This window comes from Sebastes fasciatus, chromosome 10 (genome assembly GCF_043250625.1).
Source record: "Sebastes fasciatus isolate fSebFas1 chromosome 10, fSebFas1.pri, whole genome shotgun sequence".
Lineage (NCBI taxonomy): Eukaryota > Metazoa > Chordata > Actinopteri > Perciformes > Sebastidae > Sebastes > Sebastes fasciatus.
In genome coordinates, this window is record NC_133804.1 from 7,027,053 (window position 1) to 7,053,107 (window position 26,055).

At 42.8% G+C, this 26,055-nt stretch overlaps 1 protein-coding gene and 1 long non-coding RNA gene across 2 annotated transcripts in view; both read right to left on the reverse strand.

Moving 5' to 3' along the window:
* LOC141774982 (uncharacterized) overlaps positions 1–26,055 on the reverse strand; it is a 1,018,885-nt gene that overhangs the window by 411,716 nt on the left and 581,114 nt on the right. The window lies entirely within an intron of this gene.
* LOC141775857 (uncharacterized) lies at positions 966–3,077 on the reverse strand. The gene is made up of 2 exons (XM_074649600.1): positions 2,932–3,077; positions 966–2,786 (listed from the first exon to the last, which is right to left on the reverse strand). Exon 2 carries the CDS (start codon positions 2,706–2,708, stop codon positions 966–968), a length of 1,743 nt encoding a protein of 580 aa, XP_074505701.1. The 5' UTR covers positions 2,709–2,786; positions 2,932–3,077.

A 26,055-nucleotide genomic window follows, 5' to 3' on the forward strand; every position in this document is an offset into this window, starting at 1 on the left:
CTTCCTGTATTAGATTGTTTTGTCCATCTTTACACCGTCACTGTGTGTGCTCCCTCCACCTTGAGTGATGGAGATGCTTTCCAGCTCTCTCACAGTCACTTTTTGACCTGGTAAACTCACCTAAACCTGTCTGCAGAATGTGGACAGCCGTTGTGTCCCCCACATTTATAGGCTTATTGAATGAACTTATTGTATGAGTTATCTTTACACTTAAAAACACACGTTTATTGTCATTGAATAAGAGTGCATTTATGTTTCTAGTAAAACAATACACCATCATTGTGATATGTCTTGATACACCTTACAGTGAAGGTGTTAGTAAATAAATTTATAAACATAATAAATAAGGTTTAATGATCTTTAATTACAACAGTTCTGATCGGTCAGGAATAGGTGTGGTTTTAAATATGAATAGCTATTTCCAGACTGTGTGAGCTAATACAGACAAGAAACCTGATTCTCCTTTACAATAATTCTCTACATGTTTACAGTCAGGCAGGTAAACTCATTAAAATTAGCAATAATTAAGATTAGTGTATATGATGGAAGAGAGTGTGCAAAACACACTTTTCTTTGTACTTCATTTTTGCACTTTATAAAAATTCACTGAATCAGCAGAACTTCAGTCTGAGTTGAATATTTACAGCAAATGATGAGAGAAATGAGCAGAAATGAATAAATATTATTTATTTATATTATTATTTATTGTATTTAATTAGATGTCCATTATTATGCACTGATTGTGGGAGAACTGGATCACCCAGATCGAACCCGTGCGTAACACAACAGTAGACAACACTGACTACTGAGGTGGCGCTGAGAGCTCAAGCCCTCGCATTCATTCAGAAGGAAAAAGTCAATTTTTCCTTCAAGATGAATGACACATTGAAGACGTTTTTTATCTATAGAATAAGTCCAATTATTCACTATATGTGGGATAAACCGAAGAAAACCCATAAACCACCTTACCACCTCGTCACGGCGGTGAGCATAGAAGAGAAGCACCTGCACATGCAGCACCTCTGTCTCGGTGGTGCCATCAGGTGACCTTTGACGGCGGAGGCGATACGGTCTCCGAGTGCCGGTTTACCCCCTTTCAAGGACACCAGCACCCACATCGCATTGCCCCACGTCTTAATCAGGTCCCGGTAAATTGCCTTTTCGAGGTTTTCCAATGTTTCCGAGCTGGAATCGAAATCAAGACCCTCGACTTCGGCCCACGTTTGTTCAAAAAGGCGCTGGATGATGTCCTGGACGTTTGAAAGGGTCCAGGTCACTTTTGCCTTCTTGAAGATCCGCGTGACCAGCCTCTCCAAGAGCACCTCGACGCAGTTTTTCTTTTGTTCGTTCCGCGCTAGCCGTGCAGAGTCATCACGACTCTTCGTCACGGATACCGGGGCAGGCGGTGCAGCGATTGCCAAAGGTTTCTTGGCCCTGGGCTTAGTCCCCAGTATGGCGTGTCTCATATTGTCGACGAGGTCGTCGGACTGAAAGATCTGCCACCATCTGGCCAGACACAGGAAACCGAGCACCTTCCGCTGCAAGTCGGCGCGCATGTTGGCACGTATCACCGGCTCGGGGATGATCTCTGGCCCATGTGTAATGTGTGTGTAGAGGATATCACTTAGGACCTTTGTGAACTCCAAGACTCGACCGGGGGGAATGGTTAGGAGCGGAGTGCCGAGTCCCAGAAGATCGCGGTTTTCTGGTTGTTTCATCAGATCGTTAATCTTCTTTGTGAGACACTTTGCCGACTCCCGGCTGTGAACTTTGGAGCCCCGGTTGAATCTTTTCGTCATCTGTGCCACGATGCGGTGGATGCACGTTTTGGCAAAGCACTTTGCCAAAAGCTTCTTAATTTTGCTTTTGATGTTTTTCTTGGAGCGTTTGCTCTTCTGCGCTGACGGAGTCGTTCTTACAGCATCTTCGGCGATACTCCGAGCGATTTCTTCCGCGACGTCTTCAATCTCCCGAGAGTTTTGAGACTGCAGCAGCGTGTACTCGGAGTCCGGCACGTCAACCAAGAGAGGTTCGGTGATGTCGTTCAACTGCTTCTTGATGATGATTGTGACATTCATGATGTCTTTCATCGCAATCACGACGTCCGACGAAGGCGTCGCCGCATGGCGGTCTTCAACGTCTGAGGGTTCCGGTTCCACATCTGATTCTTCGGAGATAGTCCTCTGCTTGCGCGGTCGAGGCGAGAACACCGACTTCATCTTGCCGATGAACGCTTGGCACATTTTGCAGGCGTGCAGAATCATGTTGTTGAGTCTGCTGGGAGGAGTAAGGCGCTGAACTATGCCCTCGGGGCTGGAGAGGGCACTTCGGACGCTCTCCGAAACCTCTTCAGAGATCAATGTCGTCAAGCTTTTGGAGCTCGGACACTGAACCGAGAAGTCGACGCCCAGAGCTTCGGCAAAACCCTGAGAGATGGTGTCGCCCAGATTGATTTGGACGTCGTCCTCAGACGCCAGGGTCCTGCTCCCGAGAGATTTCAGGAAAGCTTTTGTCAAGGCCGCTGTCATGTCCAACAGCAACTCTCCCATCATGGTCATAGTGGCGTCGTCAGGGCTGCCGGATTTCAAAAATCCCCACTGATCCGCCGTCATCCCCTTAAAGAAGGAGTTGAGCAGCTTGGAAACAACGCGACGGACGTTGAACTCGGGCATGATGGCTTCTGGCTGGGAAGTTCTTGATGATACCATAATGCTGATTTACGGTCAGTTCTTGTCGATGCTTCGTGGTTTTTGGAGAGAAATTCACTGCTTCTCTCAGTAGGTAGTCTGATGAGTGAAAATAATCGTTAATAATAATTAGGGCTGCAACTAACTAACATGTAAGCTGCATTTAAATGTTGAGGCTCATTCTAACTGCTTCATATAATGTTGGGAGGTTTAATCTAAAGCAATGCATTCATAAAATTCATACCTCTTTCTCTTGAGACAACTGCTTCTCTCAGTCGATGTGTTTCGTCTGATCGAGTCTTCAGATTCAACCACAGTTGTGTGATTCTGGGACTCTCTCCTGAATGTCACTCCTTTATGATGTCACTGCTCCTTTAAGATGTCACAACTGATGTCACCACTCCTTTAATCCATCACAGTGTTCCATCTGGTGATGTCACCATGCAGTGATGATGTCACCACTGCTGTGATGTCACCACTGCTGTGATGTCACACAAACACACAAACACACACCTGCACACACACGTGCACACTGAACACACACACACACACACACACACACACATACACAACCCCCCCCAGTCATGAACTCATATGAAATCCCTCTCTCATGTTAACAAACCCTCTGCATCCCACTGACAGTCCTAACAGGATTTGAAAATGGGTTTGCTCTTGTTAATGAAATGTACATAGCGGCAGCTTGTGTTGCCCAGGGTAGCTTCAAACATGTCAACAAGGATGTTTTGGAGTACAGTTTCTCTCTCTGTAAGTAGGTTAGGTCCATATGTTTCCACACCATTACTGTGAATGCGAGTGCAGCGCTTGTTCCAAACACATTAACTTGTTTACACCTGAGCACTTTTAATGACCGAAGGAGATAATAAACTCAAATATCAAGAATTTGAAATGTAGGCTTCTCAACCAGCTTAATATTTTACCAACAGCACAAGGAAACAATATTATATGGAAACATTCCCATTGTTTTATTTATGCGAGCAGATATAAATATGTAGAGTTCAATATATTCCTGACATTTTTCAGTTGTTTTTTTTGTGAATTTTTATTTTTGGCTAGATGGAATCAACTCAGGAAGGCTAGTTGTGATATAACGCCCTGCTAGCATGCTTTTCTTTCCTTTTTAAACACTAACCATGTCCCTTGCTCGTGAACATATCTGTAATTTTGCAGCATTTAGCTCCAGGGCTTCTCTCCTTTTAATGCTCTCCTTCTCAGCTCCAACTTTTTCCACTTCCTCTCATTCTCTCATTCTCTCATCCTCGTGTGCCGTCCATGTTTTCTCCACACTGCTCAGCCACGTGCACTCCACACACTGACAGAACATTGTGTCCATGCGTGTGACCCATCACATGTGATAACAGGCAGAGATCATACTACCAGGTTAAAGGCGCTTAGCTTTTCGATTTGATTTAACCATTTTAATTTTTTGCATTTTTAAGACTGGCCTGACACTCTGGGCCAATCAGCTGGCCAGGCCATGGGAATTCTCCCAGTGCTCTGGATGGCAAGTCTGGCCCTAGGGGGGGAACTGACCCTTTAAAAGGGGAGTGTATCTATGTTCCCAGGGTCCCATGTTTCACAGTTCGATATTCTGTTAACACACATCAAGTCAACTTTTCAAAAGGTTCAACTCCATGCTATGTTCCCGTTCTGAGTTCCCACAATAGCCCATGTCATATTAACCCCTTAACAATCCGATGACCCAACGGTGGTCCCGGCCGCTATTCTGTCTTTCAGAGGTTGTACCAGGCTCAGTTTTCCGAAAAAATGCAATTCTTACAGAAATATCCAAATGTCAAAAGTTGTTGGAACCAAAATCACAGCATGACTTTATCTATGGTGTTCCTCAAGATATTGGTGTCTTAATGTGGAATTTTGGAGGGATTATTGATCATTTTGATCAGTTCTCAAGTGGTAAAAAAAGCTTATATTTAGCACCAAATCTGTGTAATAACCCAAACACAGCGGCAACAACAACTTATGAGACATAATAGAGCATGGGAATGGCCATCACAAGCTCATAATGTTCTAAGCCCTTATACACATACACAATTTTTTTTTTTCTGATTAATGACTAGAACAACTTGACACACAGTGCTCGGCTGCGACTAAGGGGATAAGTGAATAGACCTGGGGAACATCTTATATGCACGTTCATATGTGCTATATAGAGCTGGGGAACCGGCCCATTCTCATTCCCAGGTTGTCAAAAATGTAATTATTTTAACCCAAACCACAATATTTCCCTAAACTTAACCAAGTAGTTTTGTTGCCTAAACCTAAGTGACCCTGGGAACATAAGCTGTTCCCATTATGTACCATGTAAATCTGGGGAATACAGGATTCAAATTACAGACTTATAGGGGATGTTTTATAAATACTGAGGAGTGAAGACTGAAAGAAAACTATGTGTGCTTCAGGAACTTCATCTCCACCGCAGCCAAAGCTTTATTGATTACTAATAAATACGAGCAATGTTACATGTTGAAAATTAAAATGAAAGTAATAAGAAATACCAGTAACATCCAGATGTTGAATCTGCTCCCTGCTGGCCTGTCATGTGACCCGGTACTTAGGATTTATAGAGGAAGATTAATTAAAGGAAATGAAATAAAACTGATTATGGAGGCTGGAGAGGGAGGGGCTTCCTGTGCTCATTGAAAGCACAGTACTTTAATTTATCTGCATTTCCTCTCAGGGTCCAGGGGGGTCAAAGGTGACAGATAAGTTAATACGGCTGGTAATGAGATAAGAGCAGACAGCGGCACAGTGGAGACATTGTTCCTTCACACAGATAACATGAAGTCAGTGGGAGATGATGCAGAAATAGCTCTGTGTCTTCATGGACAGGGCGGGGAGACATCTGTCTTCAGCTCAAGACTACGCAGCTAAACGCCGGTGTGTTTGAAAGCACTCCAGGCTACTGCGAGACCTGAAAATGACTAAGAACTTTTTATATCATTTTATTGTATTTGCAATAGTCTAATCTTCCACAGGATGTTCCTTCATATTGTATTTTAATGATGTTGAGGAGAGTGCTGTTTAACATCTCCCTCCTCAAACCCATTACTTTTTACCATTATAATTAGCATTATTATAACAATAATAATAAACTTTATCTCTGTAGCACCTTTCAAAACCCAAGTTACAAGTTTTTAAAGAACATCATACACAGAAAATGCAAAAAAACAAACACAGCAACTGCATGGCAGTAGTCATATTCAGTAATAAAAAATATAAATAACCCAAATGTAACACCAATAGCCCACTGCTGCTCTGTGTCACAAAGTAAATGAGTGAGAGAGTAAACACGACAGCCTGATCACGTACGATACATCCACTGAGTGTTGCAGTAGTGATATCAATGGGAGAAATCCAACCCTGAACTATAAATGATAGTTTAGTGAAGGGCTAGGGATGATGTCTGGTGGTTAATGTTGCATCCAGACAATTAAATTTCTTCACAAGTATGCTGAAACAAATGTGTGTTTGTAGCAGTGGATGATCTTAGATGTGGGGGGGTTGAGGTCTTGAGTGTACCCTGACCTTTGAACTCCCTTCCTCCCCTCCAGTGGCCCCATGGTCCTTCCTCTGAAGGCGGTTTGATGTCTGAGAGCCACTGACAAGGATCTCTTCATGCATCCGACGAGTTAAAACAAGAAAAAGAACAGAGAGTCCGGGGGTAAATAGAATCAAAAGCATTCCGTGGAGAAACAGAGCGTCAGTGTCACTCGGCCTCCACTCATTATCTGCTAGATTTCATCTGCGACACAACACGCTCCCATCAAAACCTCCTTCCCTTTAATTGGTACGAAACTTTCCAGTAAACGCGTGTCGACAAATCACAGAAATAATGTTTTGCTGTTTGTCTATTCCCTGCAGGCAGAGCGACATAGGTGTAGACAGAGAGGAGGGAGGGGGGGGAGATGGGGGAAGAGAACGCGAGGGAGGCAGCGGAGCATTCAGTTTTCTCATCTCCGCTCGGAGTGTGTGCTTGCCGGTGACAAAACAGGAGTCAGATCCCACCAACATCCCCCCCCCCGCCCTGCTGCTTTGGGGAAAAGGGCTGTCAGAAACAAAGCGTGAAGGTGTGAGGGCTGCTGGCTGGCGTGGTAGGGTAATGATTAGAATGAGAAAGGGGCGAAGGCTTGGGGTGTAGGGTGTGTGTGTGTGTGTGTCTGTGTATGTGTGTGTGTGTGTGTGTGTGTGGGTGTCACAGGAGCCCCGGGGTTAGCTCGTTAAGAAGAGGCTGTAAATTGAAAGTGGCAAAGCAGCCGACGTGACTTAAGAGTTACAAATCACTACAACACGCTCTAGTCAACCTGACAGACTGCTGTTCCCTGATGCACACACACACACACACACACACACACACACACACACACCGAGAGAGCTAATTAGACTGCACACGCAAGGTTTTTGCTTAATGACATCTGCATGAGATTTTTCTACACCTTACAATGTAAAGTGTGTGTGTGTACGTGCGTGTGTTTGTGTAGCGACGTGTGCACATCCCCGCCGTCTCTGTCACTTTTCTGCTTCACAGTGTGTGTTTGTGCGTTGATGTCCCGACTTTTCCCCTGTCAGAGGATTTCGAAGTTTGCCATTTCCCTGGCTGACAGGGGGTGTATGTGTGAGTGTGTTAATGCCTCGGTGTGTGTGTGTGTGTGTGTGTGTGTGTGTACCGAGCAGCCAAGTGAGCATGGCATCCAACTCAGAGGAGGTGGATTTTCTGCAAATGCAGATGGTGTTAAGTGTTGCTGGCTGCCTTAGCGGTGGAGTTCGGATGGAGACCGTGACTTTTTCTTTTGGGCACTATCTGATGCAGAAGTTTGGCCCTTTTTAAGTGTGCATTCCACGGATGTCTGAAGAAGACAGGATGCCGTGCTCCAAGATGGCCCCCTGTTCGTTCAAATGTAAGTGCTAACCAGGCAAGGAAAATGGACTGTGCTGTCCTACATTACTGAAAAAAGCACTTTACAGCAAATCACCGTGTGAAGTTGGCATATCGGCGCGCAAGGTGAAAAGGTTTTTGGTCTAAAATCATTTTGCACAAATATTATCAGACACAGAAGAAGACGTGAACTTAACTAAGGAGATTGTACATTCATTTTTTAATGGATTACCATGGAGACATTTTTTTTTTGATACAGCATCTAGTGTCCATTAGTTGCTCTACAACAATGGTCAACTAAGAACCCATGCAGACATGTGCAGATGACACAATTTTGAAATAATACGTCAGAAGAATTGTAGGCCTAATGTTGTGTAATGATTATCAATAAAAAACGGACGCGGACACATGACTAAAAGTCTGCAAAGAGCATGCAAAAAGAATGAAAAAATACTTTATGAGAATATTTACAACTGAGAACCAGTGAAAGTGAAGAAATATTTATAAACTGACTTCCAATAGGAGATTACAGAAGAAGGAATACTACAGTATAATATCATAGAGGATAGTAAAAATAATATTCAAAGGATTTGGAAAGTAATCAATATTATATTATATTATATTATTCAGAATAGATGCCACAAATCTGAACTTTCGTGTTATTTGAGAGATGTTTGTAAGTTTATCGTACAAAAAGCTAAAAAGGGTTTAAAAGGAGATGTACTGTTATTATATTGTAGGGGTTAGATAATGGAATAATGCTAGCAAAGATGTCAGAAGAGTAACCCACTTTTGGTTTTCAAAAGAACAGTTTATAAAGCTATTCTTTAAGGTTACAAGTTTAAATGATTTTCTTTTTCTTATTATTTTCTTCTCTGGATGGCAGCTTAAACTGATAACAATGTAGGATAGGACGACAAAATAATATAATGCCTTTTCAGTCATACTGTATACTAGATTGTATATACTGCTTATATGTATCGATTGTGTGAATGGACATTGCAAAGTTGCAAAGTGAGTGAACCAGTAACAAAATACTGTCCGTTAACCAATATAAATATAAAGTTATGACGCTAGATCCATGAAGAACTTTGTAAACAATTTAATCATAAACACATTGGCTGTATAGATATGAATGGTGATGACACAGCAAAAAAAAAACACACAAAGCATGGTAAACAAGACGGGGTCCGTGTTTCTAGATGGGTCAGGTGGGTAATCAACATTGCTGCGGACCCCTGGCGCACTGAAGACAGCCTCAGTTGACAGTCGCGATGGGACAGCAAGCACTTTTAGTCCACGGCTCCGGGAAGCAGCGAGGTCTGGTGAGGGATGCTGACTGAGAGCCGGTTGTGGCACAACGTCAGGGAGGAAATGGGCCCGGTGAGGGCCAGTCAACGCTGGGGAGAGGTCCCACACTGAGCGTCAATCCCTGACCTGACAAGTGTGATGAAAGCGACTGCTGTAAAGGAAAGGGATGCATTGGATTTATAACACAAGAGAAAACGAGAATGTGGCCCAATTGTTGTTTTATCTTGACTGTCTTCATAATCGTTGGAAGCCAAAATCGTTAAAATGTGATTAATCACCCGGCCCTACTAAGGGATTGAGATGCTTACCATGAACTGTCACATCACAGGTTTGAATCCGGCCAGGGACTTTTGTTGCGTCTCTCGCTCCCTTACTTCCTCCAATCTCTCCATTATTGCTATTTAATAAAGACATAAAATGGCCAAAATAATAATGAGAACAAGTAAACAGCAACTAGACCTTTTGAAATACATTTTTAATGAAATGTACAACGTAAACAGAAGCTGTTGATACTTGACCATGACCGGTCACTAGAAACGGCAGTGAGTCCACAACTTTGAATCAGAATATGTCAACTTTTGAATGACAAAAGTGCTTTAAGTTTACTGTTGAGGTCCTTCTCATCCTTTTCAGAGTAAAACTTCCTTGAGCAATGGAACTGTTTATACACAAGGTTGTCGTCATGTATCGACCTGAGCAGAGACAGCGTTGTGTTTGTGTGTGGGCGGGTGTCCCTGTACAGAAACTACAGCTCGGCGCTCAGCTTTGTTCGCTATGTTTGCAGTGGCCGCTGTCGGCATTGTCAACTCAAGGTCTGCGCTGGGAAATGTCATTAGAAACATCAACAAGTGTCTTCACTCCACATGGAGGAGAGATGCACTTGAGAGGCAGACATCTGACCTCTGGTCTCTCGGCTCTTTTCATTTTCTTCAAGAAATGCATGTGATTGTACATGAAATACATTATGTATATATGTGTGGGGGTGATGTTGCTTATGGGGAAAACAAGCAAGACATTGTGTAAAGAAGGCCAAGGTGAGCATGTCCCCTTGATAACCGCTTGACTCCTACTGAAGTAGGGCCAAAGGTTTTGCCCTTTTGGAACTAATGGAATTAGTCTATTGAGCACAACGTAGCTTGTTATTAGCTCACCTTCCTCAAGTCCAGATTGGCCTGCCTATTTCTCTCCTCAGATGTTTTCAGAACCATCTTGTAGTGTACTGTTTAGCTGTAAAATGAGAAAGTTTGTGACCCGGCAACCATGTTGAGATCAGTTGAGGAAATACCAAGCACCGCCACCACCAGCCGGTGCACAGCCAATAAGAACGCTCTCTCTGAAATGACCTGTGATTGGCCAAAGTCTACCGTCACGGGCTAGATTTTTTAAAAGCCTGAAAACAGAGCCATGAGGAGGTGCAGAAGTCTAGTTTTCTCTCAGAACACTTGAATTACAACATGCTGAAAGGTTATATGCTCAATGATGCCCAAAAAAACCAGCCTACTGAAGCTTTAAACCTAACAAAAAGGACAGAACACTGAACAAATGCAATGCTTTATGTTAAAGGCAGGTAATGACCTCTCTGAGCATCCTCATCCAGAGGCACAGCGCTACATGGCAGAGGTGGTACATGTGCGGCTCAGTCACTGTCACACTGGAGAACCCTGATGGTCAGAGCACTGCAGGAGATAATAGCCCTCATGTACTTATTGCAGAAGCAATGACAAGGTAAAGTGTGAAACTGATTGCGAGACCCTCGACACATTTCTGTCAGTGCCCAGTGGATACACATGTAGCACACAGACCTCAGTCACTCCAGCACAGCCGTGAAAGCTGATTTGCATATCACTTTGAAGGGAGACGTCCCTGCCCTCCCAGTGCTCTTCTTCACTCACACCGATGCTGTCAGTGGCTTGTTTACCACACCGAATCTGATTTTGATAATGTATCCTCAGACTCCAACAAAAAATGCACTAATTGAAAGGAAATCATGGCAGCATAATAGTATATGTTTGGAGGAATTCGATGGTCTGAATTTAATTACTGTTGCCTATCATGTTCCAGAGTTTGATTAAAAAAAATGTCAAACAAGCCCCTTCCGGGAAATGTAATAAAATTAAGTCCATCGGCTTCTTTTACAATTCTGTTTGTCTGCAACATTGCAGCAAGCTGCTTTGAAGAATGCCCACGCTCAGAGAGGAGTGATCCATCCATCACAGTCAAGAGGGAACCAATGGATCACATCTGCGGCAGAGGGAATGTAATAGTTCACCTAAAAAAAAAATATTACTGTATATTGCAAATATTTATTTATTTATTTCCAATTCAGAGTGTATGTCTGTGCCTACCTTCTTGTCCATCTTTTAAGCTCTCATTGACTTGTAGAATGAAGCTGCATCGCAGTCCCTGATCACTAATTCCTTAGTGGTCTGCCGCCATAATCAATCAAACTCTTGCATTTATTCTACCAATCAAACTGTGCTTGTTAGCCCCGTAAACATCAAGTTATTACTTGAAATGCGGAACAACTTATTTCCCAGAAAACATGGACTCCTACAAATATTTGATGAACTGGCTCTGGTTCATTTACAACATGTGGTGCTGCTCAGACTTCATGTTTAATACAACATCATCAGATCAAGTGAAGGTACACACTGACAGCAATCAGATCATACCAGAGATTAACATAATGGGAGAGGGGCTACACTGAGTCCTGGACTAACAAGCATTAACTCATTTATAGGACACATTTCAACTGAAATGGTACTTGAAATTGCAAGTAATTTTCTTACTGCAGCAACTCTTTCACCAGACAAGAATGCTGATATTGAACGATTTTCCCAACATTTTTTTCTTGATTCGTACAATGTCTGCACATGGCTAAATATGCTATGATTAGGTTTAAGAAATGATAGTGGTTATGTCAGTAAAAAAGTGGTTACAGTTGTTGCACTGAATTAAAAAAATGCTACATAATGTAAATTAGGGCTGGGCCATATAGTTTATAAATAATATCTCAATAATTATAGGCTATATCGCAATTTACGATACATATCGGACCTAGAATCCTTACATTTTCGCAGAGCGTTTCTAGCCTAGCCTAGGGGCGGCTGTGGCTCAGAGGTAGAGCAGGTCGTCTTGAGCTAAAGATACTGAACCCCAAACTGAACCCAGGCCGTGTTGCTGGGCCCGCTGTAAGGAAGGTAGGTACGGGAGAACCAGAACCAGGACTGTGTGGGGCACACTGTCAGACCCTACTGCAGTAAAATGAAAAGTTTTCTAAAGGGAATCTGGTGTTCGGAAACACTACTGCTTTTGTCCACAGGGACCGCCAACATCAAGTTCCTCGCAGTAGCTTTGAACAAATGGAAAGATGTACAGTACCTTAATGGAATCCTGAAAAAAAATAATAATAAATCTGTCGTAGGCAGGTAAAATAGGCATGTTTTCAACCCCTCTCTTAACCTCTCTTTTTTTCATTTCACACACAGCTGCTTCTGTCATTATCTGTATGTGCAATCAGACAACACTATGATCAAGTCTTCCTCTTCCTGGGGGCAGGCCTTTCACCCTTCCTTCCAATGTAGCCATTATAGGAACAGGTATGAATTATTTTGCCTTCCATTGGGTCGGATGATACTTTGTAAGACCTATTCTGAAGGTCTTAAAAAAGGTCTAAAGTTTTAGAATTTTAAAATGTCCACCAAAGCCAAGAGGTGATGCCTGTGTGTCCTGAAATGAAAGATTGACTCTGACCTGTGCCAAAGCTGTTGAAAGCTACTCTGAGCCTCTGAATTTTCACCAAGCCACACACCAGGCCCATGGATGCTCTTGACAATGACAAGGCTGGTCTTTTTTTGATAAGGTAAACTGAGCCTCTGTGTGCAACAACTCTTTGTAGCTGATGTGTGCACCAACCCATTTGATCCAGGCAGGCTTAACTGTTTGAGAAAGACCTGCTTGGTGCTAAGTTGTGCATCTGAAAGCCCCGGAGGCCCCGGTGGAAAGGGGTGTCTTAGACAATGCTGCACACGGCATGAGCGCCCACCTTTAACCTGCGGCTCATCTCCCGACAGGGCGCCAAAGGGTGTTGAAACAATCCTTTATCTGACTTCACAAAGCTTTGTGCAACAAAAGCCCCAGGGTGCTCTACACATGACCTACATACATTTGATTCTGTAGACATCACTGGACATGAGCTGGTACAGTTTCTGCTCATACATCCGTGTAGGGAAGCATGTCTATGCTTTTTTTTTCTTATGTCCGAAAATATTGCCTCAGGTGTTTCAAACACTCAGGACAGGAAGAGACCAAAAATAGACTGGACATCCGAAGTGAGTCCAAGGAATACATTACATATGTTTAATATGTTCAAGTGAGTAGATGAATCACATGTGCATATGTTCTGTATTTGTGCATATCCAGCTATACACAATCTGTGCTATGTCGATTTCATCTGTAAATACCACTGAAAATATGACATATAGGAGAAATATGGTGGCCTTGAGGTGCAAAGCACAAAAACCTTGGACAAAATATGAACAAATCACAACACAAAGAATTCTAAAAAAGTGAACACAATGGGGTTTCAGGAAACACAATTGCATTTGCAAAAAGAAAAAACACAAACAAGCAGTATATTTTCCTTACTGTCAACCAATATAAAGAAAAGACCAAACCGAACAATGTTTTAGTCTCTCGATACATTCCACTATCCCCAGGCCGTCTGTGGCTCTCACCTTTTAAATCTGTAGTACTCAAAGAGAATTAGAGTTACTGCGACGTATACAGGCGGTCCACCACTAGACCTTGAACTCTGTTTATGTCAAAGTACTATTAGTAGTACTACTATGACTATGTAGTATTACTATGATGGTGTAGGGAGTAACGGCAAAAATAAAGCTTCTGCTTTTTTTTCTGTTTGAAGCCTTTGGGAGTTTGAACTGGAGAGTTTTGATGAGGAGAATGCCAAACATACACTGGTGCTGGTAAGACTTACAGTGGTTTCCAGTACATTATGCTGATTTTATCCTGATTTTAAATAGGTCAAATACACTGTCCAAAATAAGTGGTGTTCAAGGTTGTTCCCGGAGTGCTGTAGGGCTTCTGGGTGCTTCCTCCTCGCTACGCCTCCTCTTAAATATGTCTTCCTTGAAACTCAGCAAAATGTCTGTTGGGGCTACAAAGGCCGTTCTGGACCGAGTCTCCAATGCTCTCCCCAGTGTGGAATGTCAATCCACCTTCTCCCGCTCCATCAGGGATGACATCTATCCTGACAAAGATCAGACAGATGCACCCACATGATATCCTGGGGAGCAGGATCATGAGCTTCACAGCAGTGCTGCTGAGTGAAATCGTTGATGTTGCAGTGGGAAAGATTTGTGGCATGTTTCATCCCCGGAGCCCCCCAAAGTGCCGGCTCATCTGACAACCGCTGCTGAACCTTCTGCCAACACTCCGGTCCAGGACCATTTAAACCTGACTGTAACTGAGGAGCCACCAACACCAAGTCCAGAGACAAAGGCCCAGTTCAGACCTGGTGTTACCATGCGTCCTCAGTGATCGTACCCACTCCTCCCTGGCAAAGGATGTTAATAAAAATGTACCCGAATTCACAACTATGTAGGATATTACTACTGACATTCATGCAATAATGTGTCACAACATCTGCTGTATTAGCCGTGTGTTTACTGCATGTTTATTTGCATATAGAGCGAGGAAGTGAGAACGGATCACAAGTGGCCACTCAAGACACATGTGGAGATGCATTCTAATGCCAGGTGTGAACAGACGTATTTAAAGCTGTCCACTTGTGTTCAGATCACTCAGTACGCATGTTAATGCCAGGTCTGAACAGGGACAAACTCTGCTGTGGTGTCACCTCCACCAGCTTCTCTGACAACCCCCTGCTGAACCTCCATCTATTACTGATGTTCAGGCCTGGAAAGATGTAAATGACTCAGAACCTGCCAGAGAACCAGACTGTGCTGATGTTCCAGCTCCACTGTCCCCACCTGTGATCAAGCCTGGCTTAATTGCTAGGATTTTTTCAGGAACTAACTGTATAATTTGTAATTGATTACAGGGAAAATAGGAGTTCCCCTTAAAGATACCGCTACATTTAAATCCAAATCAATATTTTTCATTATTTAGTTAGTGTTAGTACATAATTTGCTCTGACCGTCTAATAATGACAAGGATGGGTTTACATTGAAGTTAGTTGAAAGCTCGGTGCATCATACACAAAAGCTAAAGGCTGCCTTGGTGCGTTGGTATTGGACGCCAAGGGGCACTGACCAAGCTGCGGTACTTGGGATGAGAACGGGTTGACAGAACACAGGCTTAGATATAGGTTTCAGACTGCAGGTGCCCAAACAGGGTCCAACATATTGATAGGTATGTTTTGGAAAGAGCCAGGCTAGCTGTTTCCCCCCTGATGACCACATCCTAAGTCCAGCTCAAACATGATATCCATCTTCTCATGTCACTTGAGCGAAGGAAGTCAATAAGGTTACTTCCCAAAATGTTAAACTATTCCTTTAAGGAAACACAGTGGTTCGGACCAATCAGCATCCTGTGTGGAGCTACTGGCAGCTATGGGCGGGGTTTAGTTGTGTGTGACAACTGTCCTAAAGAGGTTAGCACAGATGCTGCAATAGCATCAGTTCTATCAGAACTGGAGAGTATTTCTTCATTGAAAGAAGAGCGAAGAACTGCACTCACTGAAGGCTTTTCTTGATGGAAAATATGTTTTCACTCTTCTCCAGACTGGCTTTGGCAAGAGTTTGATTGACAGATGGTTCATCCAATCACCTGCCAAGTACTTTTTGAAAGTGCCCTTTTCCAAATAGTTTCCAATGACGGCTTCTCAGATGGTTCTATGTAGCAAACCATCTGGTGAGTCAGGTTAGAAGTGTACGTCTGATCTTTAAAACTGTCTTTCCTGAATTTGTTTACCTGCAATTGCTGTTGGTTGTTGTATCCATATGCACATCCTTTAGGTTTAAAATACTTCACACAATGGTGCAAAGCAAACATTTCTCAGCAGCAGCTGCAGGAAATACCACGATGGAGGAGAAGCTGGTTATCTCCACTAATGTAAGGAGACGGGAGGAAAAGGAAGAGGGGCTAGCAGAAAATGTGTGAAAAAAACAGAGTTCCTGGTAAGTTTTCAAAGTGTTTGATGATCATCGGTGTGAGTATGAGCTGTCACACATTTACAGGCACACTTCACTCCCACACACAGTCGGAGCATGTTGTTACAGCAACAGTGCTGTCAATCTGGGAACACATCCATTGGCTGTTTGTGGCCTATAAACACAGACTGCAAAAAACACTCCAGCGGTCACATTTGCCTGAATAAAATGAGACTAAACTTTTACTTTCTGTTGTACCTGAAAACTCCATTAAAGTTTGAAGGGGTGGTATACACCACCAACATGCTCGGCTGATAGCCAGAGAGAGCTATTGTTGCATCTCATGGTGGATTAAAAAAGTTTTGCTTCAACAAGGCTCCAGAGTGCCGTGAGTGAATGTGAAGCAACTGATAGAGGAAAATGTACAATGGAAAATGAATAATACCATTTGTAGAAATTGTATTGACAAATGTCTCACATGATAATGATTTATCCATTGACTTTATAGCTCCTAGTTATGCCACCAAATCCCCAAGTTTCCTGAGGAATTAAATTATTATTATTTTTATTAAATCTCTCAAAGGACTGTCAAAGCTCCACCAGACTCCCTGTCTTCCCAGCAGAGACACAGTAAGTTCAATTCTAACACGTTCAGAGACAAGAGAAAATGAGTGAGACTGGGTGTAACTAACAAAGACCTGGAGTACCTAGTGAGTTGTTAAACCAGTGAGAATCTGCCGTAGAGACACTCCATCAGGACAGGCAAACCAGGCAAATGTTTGGGGCCTTTCCAAAACAATTTGGGAAAAGGGGGCCCTTATGACCACTCATATTGGCAAATTTTTCAATGACAAATATAAACCCCATTAAACCTCCCATAGAGGCACCGCTGCCCCCCCCAACAAAGTGGGGCCCTTTCTATCTACAGTGTGTCTAGAACTTTTACTTCCACGGATGTATGTAATGTTTTATGAGTGGTGGTTACGTATTTTTATTTCTTATTTTGTGTCTTGACTCTTATGCTGTGAATGTTTGTTGTTCTGTCATGAGCACACCATGGCTAATTGGGGTTGGGGGGCCTCGATAGGCTTCTTTGACTGGGGCCCCCCAGGGTCTAGGATTGCCAGTGCCTGTAAAGGTGGTCCACTGGTTGTTTTCGGGCGAACAAATACAGACAGCTAATATTCACAAGAATGACACAAGGTGAAAATTAGCTTTATGCTTTGAACACACCACAACAGTCATACATCAGTCGAACGGGAATAAGCAGCAGTGTTAGCAGTATCTATTGTCCATCCATGATGAACCTCCGCAAATCCACTTAAAAAAGACATTCCTTATAACCTAAGATATTGCTTCATCATCATCAAGTTAATGTTTTCTTCGGTATCAAAAACAGGAACTGCTAGTGGCTGGTGTAGCATGCTGAAAATTCATGAAACGTAAATAGTAATAGCTTAATAAAAAAGTGTTCATGTCTAGTCCACAGCTGGCTGTTCCTGTTTATATAACCTAAAGTATCACTGGAACCCCGGTGGCAAAACATAAAACCATACTCATCTCAACAGGAACTAAGAAAAATAATGAATGGGAGTTGTGTTTTACACTATCAATACTATTTTTCAAAGTATTAATAAATAGGATCAATGCTGGATTACTAACCAGGCAATGTGAGCAACTGCCCCAGACCACCAGGGTCCCCAAAAGCCCTGAGTTCACAATTTCTCAGTTATTTGTAACAGGTTAATCTGGCCAATCTACTGTATTCAGTGTTGGTTGATTCATTCAGTCTTTCCTTTATCCATGTTTAATAGTCATACAAAATGTGCTAAATGTGATATTCAGAGCATTAATATAGCAGCAAACATTTGCTAATTAAAGATATAGTGGAGTAATGAAGTCACTCTCCCTCTGCATGTGTTGTAATTCCAGCTTCATGCTTTGTCGACATAGCGACAGTGAATAGTGAATAGTGAATGTTCATGCATGTGAGCGTGCCCCACTGGCTAGCCCGCAGCTGCCGCTCTCGTACGGCGATTACAGCTGATAACACCGTCCCGATCGACGGCGGTGTCGCAGAAGCGTAGCACCCACCCTCCGGTATCCCCCTCAGTTTAACACACTACTATCTCTGTCTAAGCTTTCATCATTTGTTTTCACTGTTAGCACCGTTACCTGCAAGCTGCAGGCTCACCTTCGCCATGTTGAGAGGTGTTGAGAGGCAAAAGAAATGCTCCCAATACTGTATTTAGCACCTTTAAATATATATGAATCAACGATATTCAGGGCAATCTTGGTCCTCCATATGTTAACCTGGAGAAGTAACTAAGCTCTAGTCATTCTGCTGTCAGTAGAGGGATTAGAAGGAGACTAACCGAAGACTGATTAACACTGGTAGTAGAGTCTGTCATGGTGTGAGATACTGAACCCTTCACTCTACACAATCCAATACGCACACACACACACACACACACACACACACACACTGAAATGCATGCGGATTTATACATATGCACACCTGTCTTTGTAGTTCAGCCCAGGGTGGTGGTGGTGTGTATATATTACCGGGCTGTGCGTGTAATCTAATAGCATTTTCAGAGCCATAGCTCTCCCAGTCCCCAGATGTGCTGCATAGGGCTAACAGTGGGGGGAATCCGGGGTCCGCGGGGAGACAGCCAGCTTGCCGGGCTGCTGCGGGACTCCGGGGCCAAGGGGCCGAGCTCATGAAAGATGCATTAATGTCGCTTTCTTTCTCTCTCATTGGACTTGTAATATGGTTGCTGCTCCCTCAGGGGTTGTATCTGTAATTTGACTCACATCCTTTCTCTTTATGTGTGTGCGCGGTGGATGGACGTGCATACATGTGTGTGTGTGTGTCTGCATTATTCATCTCTTTTGTCTTCTCCTTGTTTGATGACATTGGTGAATGCTTTGAATGTTTTTTTTTCATGTGCTGATGCAGGTGCATCATCGGCGCGTCGCCATGCTTCCGTCAATCTTATTTTTGTATTTTTCATTCCTATAATTAAGAACAACATTTTACACACCAAATTAATTGCTGAGAAACAAACAAACACTGAAACAGACACTCAAAGGCAGAGTGAAGGGCCTGCCACTGCAGCCTCCCACTGCCACTGATCTATCTCCAAGAACTCTTTGTGTCTTTTGGGTGTTTTTTAAGTCTTGACATCCTACACATGGGAATAAGGACGCACACTTTCAGACAGTCTCTCCTTGAAAGCATGCTTGGTGTTGCACTTAGTTGTACACAGATAAAGTGACGGCTCATCTCACCTGCCTCCTTTAGATATGAGGGAGCAGCAGTTTTACTGCGAGATGTCCTGTGTAAGAAAACGCCTTTTTGAATTCTGATCTCATCCTTTCAACCACTATTCAAAACTCACAACTTTACTTGAGATTTGGATCGTAAATGGACTGGTAAACTCAGAGGTTCACCTCATGGCTGAGCACCTGTCGATCTTGCATTCCATGAACAAAACCCACGGCTCACTCTGAAGCCATTATTCCAGCAGAGTGCCACGACCTCAGACCTGGAAATGCTTCACACTCGGCTGCAGACTGGCCCAGGGTTTGCTGGAGGTCACTGCCTGGCAAGGCCACCAGGAATGCATCTTGGACAAAAAGCAGAAATACAATCCTGAGATCCGCAACCTGGGCACTCTCACCCCCTGGGCTGCACCTTAGGATTCTGTCATAAATGGAAGTCGTGACAAAGTGCAGACTTACCACAGTCCACAATTTTGATGAAGTTTCAGCTCTCACTAGGAGAGAGTACACCAGCTGGGAACATGTAGGTGGAAACCTCTTAAGAGGTCAGTATGCCTTGAACAAAAGCTAGTTCATACAGAGGATCATCTGACCATGTCTAAAGGCAAAAGTGTTTCTACGTGTTTTCTGAGTGGACACCAAGCCCCAAGGAGGGGGATGGGCTTTGAAGTACATTTTACATTGTGGTAAAACAGTGGAATTACAACATACGTGTCAGTCACATGATGTCACTTGTCCCAAAAAGACATTTTCCCATAGACTCACATTGGGAAAGTCTGTAAATCAGCGGATATCGTTTTTTTAGGTAAATCAGCTTCCCAGTGCGAACACTTGAATAGTCCTTATTTAAATCATTAGGTCATAAAAGTTGTAAAATGCACTAACAGCCGGATCCAAATTGATTTCCCTTCCTCCATTCACATGAACGGAGTTAAAGGAAATGCTACTGCGCCTGCTCTATGGACCCAATGGATGCGGAAGATCCGGCTAATTTTATACTCAGAAGTGAAACATTTGGCTTCATGCGCCACTGAGCAACTTTCATAGGAATGAACGGGGCCCCGCCGCCAACGCTGTATCCAGCTCTCTTAATACATCAATGGAGGATATGCTGGAAATATTGTGTCTCGCCCCACTCATGATAGAGACGGACGAGACGTGATGAATCTTTATAAATAGGTATGACATTTGTGGTCTCTCCTTTGAAATATTAACGGTGTTTCACTCAGTTGTTGGACACAAAAAGTGAAGGAAGTAGTTATGTGAAGAATAAAAAGAAAAATAAATTCAAATCATGCCTACTTTAATACCTCCATAAACCTGGCCATTTTGGAAAGACACAAAACTAGTCGGACCCGGTTTCCTACGTCGGAAAAGTGTTTGGGAAATGTGTTTCAGATGCTGAAGCACTGCGTTTGAGGCAATTAAACCTATCAAGGGTGGGTAATGTATTTTAGAAACATGTTTTGTTGTATTTGTTGAAATTCTCTTTACATCCACACAGAAATCAATGAATCAAAATGCTCTGACAAAAAAAAAAAAAAAAATCCTGTTGCTGTCGCAGGACTGTAATAAGTCTGTCCAATCGGCATACCTACCTAGATTATTTAAAATCTATCTTATTCTTGCTGTTTTGTTTCCATTGTTACCTGCCCAAGCTTTGGGGTACCTTTCAATCAAGGGAAGGGCTGTAGAACAGCCACACTGTCCGTGTGAATCAATGTGAAGCAGAGGGTCGCTTGGAAAACGCACGACACTCAGTCAGGCCTGGAAAAACAAAGGTTGAAAAAAACACTGCCAAATGTTTCTCTTCCTCCCATCACCTGGCAGCTGTGTTGTCTGGATGGTAGTTGTGTCGGCTGATAGCGGTGCTTCTCTGCCGCTGGTGTGTATTTTCTTGTCTGCACTGTGACACGGGTCAAGCAGCAATTGCGAAGGGTCAGTTCAGCCAGGCAGGAGAAAACAGTCTGCTTTATTGACAAAGAGTCTGCCTGGCTGATTGGTCCTCAGGGATAGAAGCTGTTACTGTGGCAATCAAGATAGCATGGCTGGGCAAGCGTTGGATAGTCCCGTCTCCCGGGACCCAGTGACGCGAAAATACTTGAGTGGCTCTAAGAGAACTGTTGTAAATGTGCGATCAGTGCACTCTTGTCATCTCTGTCACTTATGCTGCACAATGCAAAGTGCAGTCGCTGGAGCACAGTGGGAGTGCACACAGTGGTAACATGAAACAGACGTATACAGATGTACTGAAGCACTGAGGAAAACACAATTGTCATCATGAGGAATACATATTTAGTGGGTGTGGCAGGGGTTGGTATTATTGGTGACAGCAAGGCAAAAAAGGCCAGACCTCAAACACATATTTTTCCACCCACATATGAGGAAGCTGCCTTTCAAATAAAGTGGAAACAAAGTGGCTGAACATAACAAAAAAAAGAAAATAACACAATAAAGCTTCCTAAAAAGAGGATTCATTCAGGTAAGCGTTGAAAAATTCATATACCTATATTTAGAATTTAGTTTTCTTCAGAATTGTATCCTTGTCTCTCAAATATAAAATAACATAATAGCAATCATAGATGTCATACGGTTATTCTGTACTTTCTTTGTCTGAAATCATCATAGCCACATTCTTACAAATGTTCAAACATGTTACTTTATATTTTGTTATTATTTGATCAAGACTAAAATGTCTCAACAACTATTGGATGTATTGCTATGAAATTTGGTTCCGACATTAACGGTCCTCACACACCGAGGGACCCTTTAGTATGTATGAGACGCACCGGGCTTTCAACTAACTCCAATGTAAACCCATCTGCACTGACGTAGTATAAAGAGTGAGAAGGTCTGCACAGGGCGGGTTGGAGGGGAGGGTGGACCGGTCAGACAAACACAGGACTTTAACCCAGGAGACCGTGGAGGAAAGTTGACTTAAAGGTCCTATATCGTGCTCATTTTCAGGTTCAGACTTGTATTTTGTGTTTCTACTAGAACATGTTTACATGCTGTAATGTTTAAAACAACCTTTATTTTCCTCATGCTGTCTGCTTGAATATACCTGTATTTACCCTCTGTCTGAAATGCTCCATTTTAGTGCATTTCAATGGAATTGCAACATAATGGTGTTGCCTGGCAACAGTTTGGGTCCATGTTTACTTCCTGTCAGTAACATACACTGCAACCAGGAATAAACTGGGACACATTTAGAATGTTTACGTTTAAAACCGTGTAACGGTCTAAATATTGTATATTTGTGACATCACAAATGGACAGAAATCCTAACGGCTTGTTTCAGATGCACAATTTCTGAATACGGGCTGTGTGTATTTCTCTATATATTGAGTGCTTCGATACTTTCACAGTATTTAGAAAAACCTGCTATATACTATAAAAGACATGAAAATCTTACTTTTTACAATATGGGACCTTTAACTTACCGTAGTTTTGTCACCTAACTTCCGTACTTTGCTACTGCAGTGTTTGTTGCATAAGTAAACCTAAGAGATAAGTAAACCCACATTGGACGTTTATTTTGAAAAGAGACTGTATGCATGTAACGAGCAGAAACTGTACGTTTCCTGTGATCACCAAAGTTTATTTTTAAAAAGACACTATGCATTTATCGGGCGGAAACTTGACACGCCGTCCCTGACACGTGCAAAACTGACGCTAGAAGGGGTACCTAGAGCATCATAGTTTGAAGCGCAGGGCCACTGACCAAGCGTTGATCGGTATTTGATGAGTTGGGAGTGTGAATGTGTTGTTCAAAGCACTGCTGTCCCCCAAGTACAGCCTCACAGAGCAGCTAGCGTAGCTGTAGACTCTCTGAGGCCGTGATCAGACAGAGATAAACGCTGCTTGACAAATGCCGTCCCTTTTGTTGCAACTCAATTCAAGGTCATCCCTCAAATTTAGGTAAGTGCACTTTGTACTGTAAGGTGAATGGGGTAATTCTACTGTTTACTTCATGATGGAGGATATAATGAGTGCAGCCATGATAAATTTCCAGAGGCCGTAACTGTTCCACTGTGCAGTTGCATTAGTCACACTGGATCAGGTTTCATTGTGTCACCGGTAACCTGAAGTACCACACTCCAGTGTTGTTTTCGGTCTGAACGCCCAGACACACATGATAATGAAATGCGACCAAACCTGACTTTAAAATCAACACAGGTAATGGACAAGTGGTGTGATGTCGAAGTAGAAATATTAAATAATTTAAACTGCATAATATCAGAGATGGAAAACGACTAACCGTAAAAGCTTTTTCATAAAAGGCCAATGTCAGCCTCTGGTATCGGTTTGCCTAACACCGCTATCCATCTTCCCCTCTGTCTCTTCTTTAATTATATGACTCTCTACTTTTATCTCTGTGAGAGCGTACTGGCTGTTGTGACGCACCCCGCACATTTGTCACCGAGTCACAAAGCTGATATTGTCGTAGACGCGGCTCCGTAGATTCTCCCCAGCACCACTGTCAGCCCAGTAATGGACATCAGTCATCACTCCACAACAGGGCCTCATAACACAAGTTGGTTTTGCCACTGATAGGCCCATTACATATCAATACATCTGTCATTTCACAGCTGGGCCTGACGTCTCCCTGCCTGCTGGCACAATGGCAGCGTGGAACAAAGTAGGGCCTTCTAGTTAAGTATTAGCCTGTCAAGAAAAAAAAGTTACTTTACCCCTGTCATGTCTCATTTCTTTACTATACCACTCACTGGGGGCCATGTTGTTTTTTTTGGGGGGGGGGTTCTCAGATGCCATGTTCTGGTTAGAGTTGATGAGAAAATGGCTCGCTGGGAGTTTGCTCGCACATAGGAAAGCTAGGAATAGAAAAGACTGAGGGGCTGATTTACTGAAGGTTTGCAAACCTTTCATAGAAACTAACATGTCTGATAATGTCCAACAGTAGCCTATACGGCTGCTTTTGAAGCTCTGACAGAATGGTAGCTAAAGAAAAACAAGTTTGGACTAAAGGGAAACAGATTTTACACATCAAGATTACTTGTCACAGGCAGTACTACCCAGCCAGTGGAAACAGTTGTATATTGTTTTTTGTGTTCTCTGGAGGTGCTTTGTCAGGTCTGAGAAAAACAAAAAAAACAGATGATGCCATAGTGATGTCCCAATGATCTCAGTGTGGGCATGGGGACTCCAGTGTGGACTTTCAAAGACATGGGCATTTACCAGGCAGGGAGTTTCTAACACAAATAAGCTATTGAGTTGCATTAATGCATTGGATCCAGTGTTTTTGGAAACTGATTCATAATAGAGGCTAAACTTGAGATATCTCAACCTCTGCTGCTTTGCTTCTTTTTTTAATTATTTTTATTGTTTGTCTCTTTGAGTCCCCTTAAAGTTCAACGCTAAATCATTGGAGTACCTATTTAAATGTGTAAAAGTTAAAGGTTCTCTATACAATATCCAGAGCATTAATTTAGCGACAAACAACTAGTGTCTATGTAAAGATATAGAGGAGTAATGTCTACCTGAGCAGAGAATGAAGTCTCTTTCCCTTTGTGTGTATTGTAACGCAAGCTTCTCCGTGCTTTGTTGACATAGCCGGGCTGATCAAGCGTGCCTTTTAGTGCATGTCCGTGCATGTGAGCGTGCCCCACTAGCTAGCTCACAGCCACTGTTCTCATATGGCAGTTACAGCTGATAACACCGTCCTGACTGACGGGTGGCGTTGCATAAACGTGGCGCCCATCCTCCGGTTCCCCCCCCAGGTTAACACTGTTAGCTCCGTCAACACTGTTGTCAATAGATATGCTCCCAATCCCACATTTAACACCTTTAACCAAAAGACTATCGTCCATCTGTAGTCACTGGACAGACCCAAAATTTTGCTAACAATCCCTCATAGCACAGGACAACAGTAATAAGTGCACACAACTATAGTGCAAGTAGGTCACAGTTAAATCAGACAGTAAACTGTGTACAACAGATTGGTAATACTTCCACTGTTCATCTTAATATTCTCTTCCAAATAAATTTGATAAATATCAAGGTTGGTTTACAACCTATATAGATGTCTGACTGCTTGTGTTTGTTGTCCATATTGGATTTTAATAAGGTAAATTACTTTGGTGATCAGTGTTAACATAACTGATAGACACATAAAACACAAGTCATTAAAAAACACAATTTCATACAGCAGTGTACTCATATCAACTCACCTACATCATCAGTGTGATTAAATACAATTTGTTAACATGTGGTGAAGCAGAATGGTGTGACCCCAACTCTAATTAGCAGCAGGTTAATAAATAACCACAATGCATTGTTATTATCAGAAGCAAAATACTCAGCGCTGGATGATATAATTGATGTCAGTGTCTGATTCTTTTTGTCTGATGGTAATATTGTAGAAAAGATTGATCTACTTTATGATGGTTTATAATCTGCTCGCATGACAATGCGCCTCGAGTAAACGTCCCGTTTCTTTCCTGGTAATTCATCATCAGTGACTCTTCATGTCGGTGACTGAGGATTTATACTTGTCTAAGTGGCAGACTGAGGGTAGAGAGCAAACGCTGGAGAGCTGTGGGAGTGACGCCCCCACACTGACACCTCAGGCAGACAGAGTTAGACAGAGCGGCAGAGAGGGAGAAACACCCACCGACTCTCCAGACGAGGGTGACGTCCACATCTGCAGGAATAAAAGACACTTCTTGTCACTGCATAGCAGCAAACCTCCAGGAGTATACTA

Coding starts and splice junctions, on each gene's coding strand:
- LOC141775857 (XM_074649600.1), bottom strand. CDS start 2,708: ATGGTATCATCAAGAACTTCCCAGCCAGAAGCCATCATGCCCGAGTTC.